General features: G+C 41.3%; 1 protein-coding gene across 1 annotated transcript; it reads left to right on the top strand.

Moving 5' to 3' along the window:
- Positions 1 to 78: 78 nt before the first annotated feature.
- Positions 79 to 12836, top strand: heatr3 (HEAT repeat containing 3). Its single transcript, XM_018666967.2, has 15 exons — positions 79 to 380; positions 796 to 968; positions 3037 to 3124; positions 3605 to 3705; positions 4014 to 4123; positions 4701 to 4841; positions 5061 to 5353; positions 9011 to 9101; positions 9321 to 9475; positions 9770 to 9852; positions 10000 to 10136; positions 10387 to 10475; positions 10977 to 11120; positions 11190 to 11366; positions 11567 to 12836. The coding sequence occupies exons 1-15, from the start codon at positions 240 to 242 to the stop codon at positions 11678 to 11680; spliced, it is 2037 nt and encodes a 678-aa protein (XP_018522483.1). The 5' UTR covers positions 79 to 239; the 3' UTR covers positions 11681 to 12836.
- Positions 12837 to 13327: the final 491 nt, after the last annotated feature.

Below are 13327 nucleotides of genomic sequence, written 5' to 3' on the forward strand. Positions count from 1 at the left end.
AATATAAAATCTCCCTAAGCTTTAAATTAGTGTTGCTGCATTTCCGCGTCTTTACGACAGCCTCTCTCGCTTTCCGTTAGCAACGAACGCTTTATGGCATGAGGCAATCTTCCACATGGCCTCCTCCAGCAAGACTGTAGCCGGAGTGTGTGTTTGAGATTTCGTAGCTGAGCTTGGGTGAATAGCAGAAAAGGAGACACACGTTGAATGCGCAGCCCGCACTTTAATAAAAAACTAAAATGGGTAAAAGTAAAACCACTAAATTTAAAAGGCCGCAGTTCAACGCGGTTGGGCTGCCGGTGAACGCTGTGAAGGAAGTGGACGTTGAAGAAGAGGAGTGCGGTGATGATAGTTGTCCAGCTGCAGAGTTGTTGGAGAAAGTAAGAGCACAGTCTTGTCCTATTTTATCACTGAAATAATAATTCATTTACTTATGTTTATTAATGTTGCAGTCTCGAATACTGCGTAGGCATTTAAACATTTAAATGAAACTAACAGAGAGGGCAGTGGCATAAGTAAGTTGCTCATGAGTTTTTTGATGAGAGTGAACTTTTTAATGAGTGATTTTACTCCCCAGACTGCTATTTAGGCCTATTGTACAGTTGTTGCGAATTATTATTGATAACTTCACATTTTTCAGTCTAAATGACCCTGTATATGCCAGATGTAATGTCTTCTTACTACTTGGGCTAGAGAAGGGCACCTGTGGATAGATTAAATGGGTGCATGCTGTAGGGAGAATGAAACAGGCTTGAATTGAATTTGAAGTGTCATAGTTTGTATATCTTTCCACAGTTGCAGAGTCCGAGTGCAGACATGCGAGAGTTTGCATGTGCCAGTATTTCAAGGGTGGTGCAGCAGAGCCAGACCATTCCTGGTTTCCTTCAGAGGGATGCGGTGAGGCGCCTCGGGCCCATGCTGCTGGACAGCAGCCTGGCTGTCAGGGAGACTGCCACGGGAGCACTCAGGTGAGTCAGTAGTGAAGGGGTGTAGTGTGACCTCAGGTTGTTGTTGTCGTTTGAATTAGATCTAGACCCATTTCCCCAAGGGCAAAGAAATGGAACTCACAAAAGGTTTGTGGCAGCTACACACAGCTGCTGCAAGGGACTTGAAGGAGAGAACAGACAAATCGAAGTATAGCTGCAGGTTACAGTTGTTTTCATTGTCTACAAAAGTCTGAATAAAAAAAGGTCCAAGGTGATCTCTTCACATCACTTGTTCTGTCTGATCATTACAATTAAATACATTAGAAAGTGCGAGAAACTAACCAGAGAATTTGTGTTCTGTGGTGATGAAATAATGGATTTATTGACTAACAGTTGCCGCTCTAAATGAAAGTCACCAGTGGGAGAAAGACTGCGTTTAGGACGCAGACGTTTGAAGCACCTCTGTAAATACAGGAACACTCGACACATTAATAAGCTTTTTCCACTGCAAATGCTCCAACATGTCATTAGCAGGAAAACCACAGGTGTGATTGGTAACATCGGCAACAAGTGCATTCTGTTTAGATGACCTAGCTTTAGGGTCCAGGTGTTGCAGATGCTGGCTCACTGTCATGGCAGACTGAGGCACTTGAGGTAACTGAACCATTGTTCATTAAATTTGTCTCACCTGCTGCTTGAACTATGACAAATTGTCTGCTGTGAAAAGGGCCAAATTAGAACTGCTTCATCAGTCCAGTCAGCATCATCAGCTGCATGTTACCTTGTGGCAAAGGCAGGGAAAACCTGCCTGAGTTTGCCCTGTGGAGTTTTTTCCCCCCATTAGTAGGACCAGGTGGCCATGTTTTATGTTTGGGTTTACACATTTCTGCCACTGCTCTCACACTGTTTAAAGTTGATCAGTCTCCACGTTGGTCAATCAACGTTGCAATAAGCTAACAAAGCCAAGGAAGAAGACTGTGGTCTAGCAAACACAGAGGAAAAAAATGACTTCAAATATTTAAAAAAGCAGCTTTAGTAAATAGAAACACTTCCCCCCAATCAAGATGAACTCATTTTTTATAAAGTCATGTACACTGAAATTTAAGGACCTCATAGACTTTAAAACTTTACAAATGATGTTTAAAATAAAAGACAATACACTTCCTGAATGTATCCAAAAGGCATTTTCATTGAGAGGGAACATATATCCACTCAGGGGAAATTGAAAAAAAAAGATGGTAAGGACAATTATGACTATTATGGAATAGTTGTAATATAGAATTAAAACAATGTAGAAATATGTGTAAGTTCAAGAAAACGCATGAAAACATTACAATTGAAAGACGTGTTACCAACAATGAGAAATTTATGACAATGACTGTCATATTTCTGTTTTTGTTTTATATTGCTGTGTTTCTATAAAGTGATTCATGGCTGCATGGGTCAGTCAAAGGTGTATGCTTTAAATGTTAAGGGTGGGCACAATAAGCTCAGGCTTCAGCCTATGCCTTTATTTTTGGTCAGAGAGTATCACTTTTTATATTGATTTTTATATTGATTGATGTTTAATTTTGATATACTGATGTGTTATTACTTAACCACTTGCATAACTGTATGGTAAATCTGTTAAGTAATAAGTAAATTTTAAAAAATTAGATTATGGTCATTCTCATACAACATTATGTGTGTGTGACACAGAAGTATTTGTCATGTTGCTTCTATAGGGGGCGCCCTGCAACAATAAAAGATTTGGATATGAGAAGATAGAAGGTTCTGTTAGGTTTTCATGATTTGATGCCTTGTGTTATTATTGTCTCATGTTATGCTGCTATGTTTTACATAAATACACATTATAAAAAGTAAATGTAAGATTCTTTTTCTAATGTTTTTTTATGCAGAAAGCATAACATAATCCATGTGCGTTGTCTGTTAACCATTCCTAACGCCTGCCAAAATCCAAGTGTATCATCAGGCTCTCTCCCTCGCTCTCTCTCTCTCTCGTTCTCTGTTTCTCTCTCACACACGTAAACACAAACCGCATCTCTGACAGTGAATCTCCTCCTCCAACTGACTGATGAGTGTGCGTCTGGCGCTGTTTTCTCCCTGACAGGAATCTGAGTGCATGTGGAGGTCAGGAGGTGTGTGAGGACATGGTGAAGCACGACGTCATGACTCCTCTGACAGCACTGCTTAGAGAGGTGAGACTCCGCCACTGCTTTTAGCTCACCCCATCACTTCAGTTCCTTCCTCATCAGCAGCTGTTACAGCACGGTTACGATCCCCTCAGCAAATAGGTTTCATCCCAGAACACAGATAATAGTGATTTGTAAAAATGTCTGCACCCGCACTCAGACAGATTGACTCCTGGGATCAGATTCAAGCTTTGCTGTTGACCTGTTCTTGAAGTTAAATTATCTCCTGAGACAGAAATCTTATTAAGTATGTCATCACTTACTTACTTGCTCATTTTGTAAGATGAATCTTCCACTGAATATACTGGATTTTTAAATCCAAAAACCGAGCACTTGCTAAATAAAATTCATGCCAGTTTACTTTCTGAACATTTTTGTGATGGATGACGGCAAAAAAAAAAGAAAAAGAAAAAGAAAAACAAAGGTCATTCCCGTTTCACTTGTAATTATGGTGTCATCTGTAACACAGTGTTGTTTGCTCTCCAGTGCTGTGCTGGTTTTGAGAGCGCTGCCGTGCAGATGAAAGACCAGAAGAATGCAGTGGAGGATGTTGCCAACGAGGCTGTGAACTTAGTCTGGAATCTATGGTAAGCCCAAGAAGTTGTGCAAGCTGGTTCACAGCTCACAGCAGTGTGTGTGTTTTAACCTTTCATTAATCAAAGGATGGTTTACTGAACATGAAATTCACACCTTCAACACTCACCAGTCCTCTGCTGTTGTTTGCTAGTTAGCAACTAATGGGGCTAGTAGATTCTTCTATACCATACCCCACTTTTCATAGCTAGTCCAGAAACTCCCTTGATTTTTGGTTCCTCCACCTTTTACCTGTTAACCAAAGATGCCATATATTCAATTCTTGTCTTAAGAACCATCTCATTTTATGTTGTCCTGCCAGTGAGAGCAGCAACCAGGCACTGTCTGTGTTCAACAAGGCTGGTCTCCTGGATCTGGTCATCCAGTGTCTGGAGAGACACCCACACAACGTGGAACTGGCCATATCTGCTGGTAGGCCTAATTAATACACTGTGAATTGGTTGAGATGGTTCATTTATTTTTTGATTAAAAGAACATTAATCAAAGTCTGTGTTCATATTAGCTGAGCAGGATATATTATTTGTGCCCACTCTCAGTTTTTCTGTCCAAATATCACAACAGGACAGATACGACTAGTTAATTAGTGAGCTTCAGATGATATTTTGGCTAGATGTTTCCTCTTACTTCCAGTCATTATGCTAAGCTAAGCTAACAGTCTGCTGCTATACAGCTTTATATTTTACAGACAGACGTGAGAGTGGTATCAGCGTTGTCATCTCTCTAAAGTGAATGAGTATATTTTCCATTTACACTTGTCCAGCCCATAATACCTCTGATTTATGAAAGCAAGCTGAGAGTCAGAAAAAAGAGTGTTTATTGTTCTAAATATTTTTAGGTGTTATGTGTGAAATGGGAAAGCTTTTTGGTGCGATGATAATGTATAAATGTTACAGACAGCTCTGTAGACCTAACCTCTGACTCATTTCTTTTCCTCTCAAGTTTGGGAAAGCAGTTTTTAAGACAGTGTTCCCTGTTTGTGTTGTCCCAGCCCACTGTTTGCACACTGTGACTGAGGATAACCCGGAGCTGCTATGTAGCATGAACACTGCTGTGCTGGGCGCCCTGGAGAAAGTGCTGCTGTCATCCCAGCCAGGCATGGCACCCACTCTCCTCAGGACATTAGCTGCAGGTACAGTTTGTCACTTGTCACGTCTTTTTTTGGTCTCTAAATTGTTCAAAACCGTAACATGCCACAGTACACGAGTTGAAAGGGACATTAACAAAAGTCCTCTGTGGACAGAGGTTGCTGATAGATTTAAGGAACAAACACAGCGATTGATAAATGTCGTGACCCTGCCGTTACGAATATCCCGCTCGAAGTCCTAACTCTGCCTGCTCTGTCACTAAGGGACGCTGTGGAACATGAAGGGCAGCCTGCCCGCGGCCCGTCAGGCCCAGACTCTCAACGCCGTGGTAGCCACCTTGTCACAGTGCCTGGACCTGGACACGGGGACAGTCATACCTGAACTCAGACAAGCAGAAGAGATTCGTCTCAGAAACGCACCAGCTGTGACAGACGCAGACGACCAGGCCGCAGCGGAGCTCGCTGTGGAGGAGATGGATGAAGAGGAGGAAGCACCTAAACACAAGAGAAATGGAAAAGCTGCAAAGGTTGATAACGACTTCTCCGACCTCCTGCCTGTAAGTGGTATCTCTGATATAGTGCTCGATATGTTGCTGTTCCTCGTGATACATACAGAAAGCTATTCGCCCCTCTGGCCAGACAAGTTTGAACACAGTAAATCACATTCGTCAGAGAGATTAAGAACCCTGTTTCACTGTCAGCTGCACCTTGTTGGAGCACAAATGATAAATTGGCAGGGCTGGTATATTTCCTGATATCAACTTATTGCACACACAGTCAGGTAGTATTTGGACAGTGACACTGTTTTCATAATTTTTCCTCTGTGCACCTACACAATGGACTTGAAACAAAGCCATCAAGGAGTGATTGAATTGTTGACTTCCAGCTTTAATCAAGGGGTTTTACGAAAATATTGCATTAACTCTTTAAGAATTACAGCCATTTCTATACATAGGCTCTCCATTTCCAGAGGTTCAAAAGTAATTGGGCAGTTGACTGACAATCTGTGCAATGGCCAGGAGTGCCTTGTTCCATCATTATTTCACGACAAATTAAGGTTTGGAGTTGATTTCAAGTGTTGTTCATTTGGTAGCTGCTCATGGGAACTCTCAGTATGTGACCCAAAGAGGTGAAGGAGGCCGTCATTAAGCTGAAAGAACAAAACAAACCACAGAAATCAGACAGACAGCAGAAACTTTAGGAGTGGCTAAATAAACAATTTGATGCATTCTTAAAAAGAAGGAATGCACTGGCGCAGTAAGTAATACCAACAGGCCTGGAAACCAGACAAAGACAATGAAAGTGGATGATCGCCGAATTCTTTCCCTGGTGAAGAAAAACCCCCTCACAACATCTTGCCAGGTCAAGAAGACTCTCAAGTAGGTGGACGTATAACTGTCTACGTCTGTAATCAAGAGATGCCTTCATGAATGTAAATGCAGAGAGTTTAACACAAAGGTGCAAACTGCTGGTAACACTCAAGAACAGAAAGGCCAGATGAGACTTTACCAGAAACCATAAAAAAAAAGCCCCGCCCAGTTCGTCTTCTTCTTTGTACAGATGAAACCAAAATTAATTTGTACCAGAATGATGGGAAGAGAAGAGGACGGGGAAAGAGGAGTGAATGACTCATGATCTAAGACATACCACATCTTCTGTCAAACATGGTGGAGGCCGTGTTATAGCATGGACCCAGCTGAACATGCATTACACATAACGACAACAAAACTGAAGGCAGAGAGACTCACAAACAAGCAGCATCTGAGGGTGGCTGCACGTAAGGCCTGGTGAAGCGTCTTAAGAGAGGAAACTCAGCATTTGGTGATGTCAGTGGGTGCCAGACCTCAGGCAGTCATTGACTGCAAGGGATTTTCATCCAAGTATGAAAAGTAATCCTCATATTTAGAATTATTAGTTTGTCCAATTACTTTTGAGCTTCTGGAAACCGAGGGACTCCTAAACGGTTATTGCTATATTTTTGTTAAACCTCTTGAATTAAAGCTGAAAGTCTACACTTTAATCACATCTTAATGGCTTCATTTCAAAACCATTGTGGTGGTGCACAGAGACAAAATTATGAAAACTGTGCCACTGTCCAAATACTTACCCGACTGTATAGTAACTGATAACTTATTAACTTATTGCTCATATGTCAGTTTCTGTGTATATGTCAGATGATAAATAACAAGAAGTTGCAGCCCAGAACTTCTACAGTTTGAATATAGTTCAGAGACAGTGTTCCCATGTCATTGTTTGTCCACCAGTGCGTGCTGAAAAACTATCAAATGTTGTGGTCACTGCACTTAGAAGCACAAATTTAAGGTATCCTAATCAAAAGGCGTCTTAATGTAAAAACTTGTTTAAAACTCTCAAATATCTACATCAGTAATTGGCTCCAAAAATCCCGTTCTGTTTGCATGAACCCAGTAAAATTCAGTATTCGATTAGATTAAGACACAGAATCACGTGAAAAGCCATTTGCCCTCAAGTTATTGGTTTAATTGCATCAAAATTTTACTTTCACCATTAACAATATGAGCCATTCATACATGTTCCTAAGTGTTACTCTGTCTCATTTACCTTTGAAAGACAATAACAAAGCATATATGTATATGTGTGTGTACATACATATATATATATATGAGTAATTCATAGATTCATTATCTGTACTGCTTATCCATTAAGGGTTGCAGGAGGGGCTGGAGCCTATCCCAGCTGTCATTGGGCGAGAGGTGGGATACAGCCTGTATGGATTGCCAGTCCATCGCAGGGCTAACACATGTAGACAAATAAACCAGTCACACTCACATTCACACCTACAGGCAATTTAGAGTCATCAGTTAACCTTAGCTGCATGTCTTTGGACTGTGGGAGGAAGCCGGAGTACCCGGAGAGATCCCACGCAGGCACAGGGAGAACATGCAAACTCCACACATAGAAGCCCCGGGCTCAAACCCAGAACCTTCTTGCTGCAAGGCCACAGTGGTAACCACTGCACTGCGGTGCCGCCCAGAGTAACACTTGAAATGGTTAAGCTCTCCTTCCTGAACTCATTTAAGATTTTTATTAATCTTTTCTCAAGTACCTTATATTGATATTGTTGACATAACTGTAAGTGAAATGTCTCATCTAAACTTTCCTTTTGCATGCTACACTCTATTACAGCATATACTGTACAATGGATACAGTGAATGATGGGTAGTCTTGACCATGACAAAGTGTGTGTGTGAAGCTGTGATGAATCCGTGACACACCACCTACGGATACTTGCCATTGGATGGGTCATTTTTTTAGGGAGGGCCTTTTCTGTTAAATTTAATTGTGTTCACTTTTGAGTCACTGCAATTATGCACTTCCAAATCACACTTAAACTTAATTAAAGGTGCTGAGTAGACTCTTTAATTATCAGTCAACATATAATATGTTATGACAAATAACTACATAAATTGTCACAAATTTTATCTTTGACAAAAACACATTGCCGGGGGGCCTTGGGATAGACCAACAGCATAAGATAAATAAAAACGTACCCTCAGTTATAAATGCTGTAAATGTTAGGATGTGATGTTTATGTGTTCGTGGGGAGCCGTGCAGTTTTGTATTTCAGAGGTGCATGTTAATGCCAGGTGAAAAGGTGACACATGAGTCATCCTGGAGTGCGAGCCAGACTGACAGGGCAGACAAACTGTCGGGGTTTTTTTGGGGGGGCAGATTAGGGACTCAGCAAGGTTCAACTGGGGACCAGCTTCTGGCCTCCACCACACTGACAGTCTCCACATCTGACCTCTGCGAGACAGAGCTGTCCCTCTCAGCTCAGTCACAGCCAGAGCCCCAAGATTGCGGGTGACATTCGTGATGTCGTTCCAGAATACCCTCCAATATCAAGAGTTATACAATGGGGTTATTTCGATCTAAGCTTTGTTTTTTTTTTTTTTTCCTTAGTTTATATAAACACACTCAGACAATGCTAAAATCAGTGGACTGAATAGATAAGCCTCGCTTAAACCTCACTTATCCCTCAAAAGTCACTCCCTGGAAGCAGGTTTTCACCAGCATCACAGTTCAAAAAAGTGCAACTGGACATGTCTGAGTACAACTGTAGAAATAAATCTCCCCACCGTGGCGATCAGCTGAACTCAGACTGGGTGATAACTGTGCTAACAGTCATCGTTTTGCTGGGATGTTTACTCACATGGCTGCTTGTTTTTGTCCAGAGGGGCAAGGAGGAGCTGAGGGAGGCAACGGCCTTGCTGACAGCCCAGCAAACGTCCTTAGAGATCATCGTCAACATGTGCTGCTCTGACGGTGAGTGTTGTGGGCACGGACAGCAGTGCTGACCCCGGGCATTTTTCATCAACATTATTTCCTGTGACACGGCCACACAGTATGTGTTTGTCTATCAGAAAAGCTATTATAACAAGAAAAACATGAAATGAGTTCATCTGAGCGCCTAGAGATGCCTTTTGTTCCTCTCGATCAATCCTGTGTGTGTGTGTGTGTGTGTGTGTGTGTGTGTCTGTAAAGACCCGTCTGACGATGAGTGGGAGGAAGAGTCGAGCAGCGATGAGAGCGACATGGGTCCCGATGGTCTTTGTGATGGAGTGTCCAATCTTATGTCTCCGCTGTGTTTGTCAGCTGAGGTTCACGGGGCTTTGATCAACCACAGCATCCCTGAAAAGGCAAATACCTGTCTGTTTCATCAATTACACCTCACCCCAGGGTGTAGCTGTAGGATAGGGGTTCATCACATTGTCAGAAACTGAACTGATTCTAGTGAACTGCTGTAAATACCAACCTGAAATATGGTTCTTAATATGCAATCACACCCATCTCCTCTTCTACCCCAGGCTGAACAGGCTGAATTAATTAACCTGTGCAGTTTGACAGAGATCTGGCCATTCTCTTACGCAGCCACACTAAATGGTTTGTGGTAATATCTTTTTTTTTTTTTTTTTTTTTCCTCTTGATTCAAGGTGCTCAAAAAGACAGAGTTCCCCAGAACAGAAGCCATGGACGTGTGCCATCAGAATCCCTCCTGGAAAAGCCTGATTAAAAAGTAATCCTCTCACTTTTCATCTTCTCTCGAGCTTCACCGTGTGATCAATATTTGTTTAAGGCACTTTGTACTGTCAATCCTCGTGCAAACGTACACTCCTGCATGAAATGGCTCACTGCTCTATAATAAAAGTCATCTTTACCGTAGGATGCAGCGCGTACAGTCCCGCGCTCTGACGTGCCTCCATAGCATCCTCTCCACCATGGACGCAGAGTCTCTGGGAGGACCGGCAGCTCTGCAGGGAGCAGCACAGCACCTGTCCACCCTGGTTTTTGGCGCAGCAGGTCCCACATTTATGTCATGTTATTGTAATACAGCACATACACTGTAGTTCGCATTTAGTGTTCCTTTATTTTGTTTAATTTTATTTTGTCAAAATACAGATACTTTGATTCTAGATTTGGAATAAAAATTGTGGTGAAAATCACGATAGACAGGTGAAAGTGACCACCTATAAGGATCAGTTGCAGCAGTGTAGTGTTACAATACTGAAACTTATCATAAGTAATCACAATGTTTCTTTCTTCTTTTCAGAGATACCCAAAGATGAGGAGTTCCTTGAGGCCGTCATCAGCGCCATGCGATCTCTTTTACAGATGATTGCCTTCAAAAATATCCCTCAGGTACAGGATAGACCACAGGTAGTTTTAAAGGGGTTATTTCAGGGGGTTATTTTTGCACTTGAATAAAATTGGGGGGTCACAAGAGACAGATTAAAAAAAAAAAATAATAATAATAATAATCTTAAAGATGTTGGCTCCTACATTTCCCATCATGCAGCCCAGTAACATTTTTGTTAGACTTATCCTGTCCACATTGTTCAAACACCACAGCTCTGGTTAGTAGTGGAAGCTTTCAATTTGAAATGTTACGTCTCAAATTGAGAGAACCCTGTGTTGAAAAGGTCCTCTAGAGCTACCTGTGGCTGTTTTTGCAGTCTGAGCATTACTCCTACACTACACTGAACTTCATGTGTAAAATTGGTGGAGTGCCCCTTTAACTTTTGTTCCATGTTTGTTTACAGTGTTGCCCGAATAAACACAGACACAACACAGAAACTAGGCTTTTTATATTATCATGTCTTATTTTGGACAGCTCAATATCTGTGTTTTGTTTTTTCTCAGTGTATGACCCCCCAGCAGCTGATGAGCCTGAGCGAAGCGGCCACCCGCTGCGATGTTGTCAGCGTGAGGGTCAACGCCGTCGCCATTCTGGGCATCACTGGCAGCACATTAGCCAAAGAGAAAGGCACTGCAGAAACCCTTCAGGTATAATCTTTCTCGCTTTTTCTTCTTTTGGAGCAGTTGTTCTTCCTCTAAGAAACTCTGCTCCCACAGATGATTGGAAACGCCTTACTTCAAGTTGCCACGAGGGACACCGACCTGGTCGTAAACGGAGAAGCACTTGACGCCTTGTTTGATGTTTTTGCGGACGGAGATGAGGCGGAGACAGCTGCTAAAAACATTCAGCTGCTACCTGCACTGAAGGCACTTCAACCTGTCTTTAAGGCCAAGGTAACAGAGATCCATTTCTTTTTCACTGTCCTTGGTGATTCTTCAACATTTTTCTACAATTGCACATAACAGTTTCCAAATGTTCCTCTTTGTACTTGGCATTGCTTACAACATTCTTTCATGTTATCTTTCCAGTAATTTGTGGATTGTGTTTCACCTTTTAAAATAAAAAATGTTTTTTTTTTTTTTTCCTTTACTAGATTCGTAAAGAGGGAAGAGGCAAATACAGCCCTCAGCAGCTGTGCGTGCTAGACAACATCAAAGTAAATCTGAGAAGATTCATTGGTTATCTGGAGAAGGTGGTGAAAAAATGAGGACTTCACACTGCGATCAGTCGAACCGGCGTGGTTTGGGTGGATACTGGATGCTAGCAGGAGCATAGCATCAAACAGAATATGGTTGTGAAACCATCAAGTATTTATTAAGTTGGTAGTAAACCATTTGTTAATGCTTGATTTCAATGTTTATATTCTCTAAGTAACGATTTACTATTTTACTTAGTGATGTGAAAGTTTATTTGTTGTGATGAAAGAACGGTGGAATCTAATAATTATTACTTACTGCATGATGCAGTAATGACCCCTCCCCTCTACATTTAACTCAAAAGGTTTCTCTGACTTGAATGTGAATGCTTTCATTTCCCCCCAGTTAACATTTGAACAGAACAGGTGTGGTGAGCTGGTGGGAGGTTTTGACATGGGTACCCTTATTTTTGCCCCATATTTCAGTCTACTGTTCTGCTGGTCCTGAACATAGGAGGCAGAGCTATTCAGAATTGTTCCTTTATACGACTAAGTTGAGCTTCAGCTGCTCTATGGAAAGGAAATTTTGCACCATGGAATCATTATTTTGTTAAGTAATTGGCTTGCCTAAGAGAAGCAAAATTACTGTGTCATTTCAGTAACTTACTAAGCTGAGAGGGTTTGGTACAGTCACCACCAAGGTTATGATTAGACTTCAGTCTATTAAGACAGACATTTTAGCCTTTAGAAATGAGCACATATTCTCTACCTCTGCCTCTCTGTGTGCCCTGCACCTCCCTTGTGTTGGCATTAATTGCACACTCTACGAGGCTCTACTCTGATGCATGGAGTGGTCGCCTTTTTTTGTCTGCAAGTCACCACAGCAGCCAGCTTTCTACTGAGAGTAGTCATCTCTGTAGCAAAATAACACTTAGATCAATAAGTGATAATGATCAGTTAGTGTCCAGATTTGCTGCCACAAGTGACAGAGACAAAGCACGTTTGAAATAATGTAAATCCAGGATAGTGTCATCTATTTTGCACCCAGTTTATGGATTATCATATCAACTCCAAGTTTTTTGGTTTGGGTTTCTTACATCTTTTCAGTGGAATATCAATAATATTGCACATAATTGATTAAAAAACATCTCAAAGATGCATGTGAGGGAGAATATGTCATCAACCAATGAGTGAATACCTTTTTTGAAATAAATCCTTATTTCCTGAAGTGTTTGTTTTCTTTTGCATCTTATGACCAAGTTCTGTAGTAGTATGTCCTGGGATTGTGTGTGTCTCCTATCATATGCTGTCCTTATTCTCCTCCTCCTATCAGTTAAAAAGTAGCTGAACTATGATCATTGGTATTTATGTGTTATGCTAAATACTACTGTTGCTACATACAAAAAAATCTCAAGTTAATTTTGAGTTTAAATAATATAAAAACCAAACAAAGGGGTAAAAAACCCTAAACTGAATAATCTACATTATAATTTCTGATACCCACCACCCAGTACAGCAGGGATGCATTGTGGGCGTAATACTACCTTGTATAATATATACAATGCATTTACATCATGTGAGTTTTGTTTCAGATTCAAATTCTGGGATTTACAGTGGTATGTAAATTCTAACTTGAGAAATTAGTATAATCAAATAACTTGTGTGGCTTAAAGGCTAAGCTAAAAACAAAAATGAATCGGATTTGCGTTGTTGCAGCTT

The sequence above is a fragment of the Lates calcarifer genome, linkage group LG2, assembly GCF_001640805.2.
Source record: "Lates calcarifer isolate ASB-BC8 linkage group LG2, TLL_Latcal_v3, whole genome shotgun sequence".
NCBI lineage: Eukaryota > Metazoa > Chordata > Actinopteri > Centropomidae > Lates > Lates calcarifer.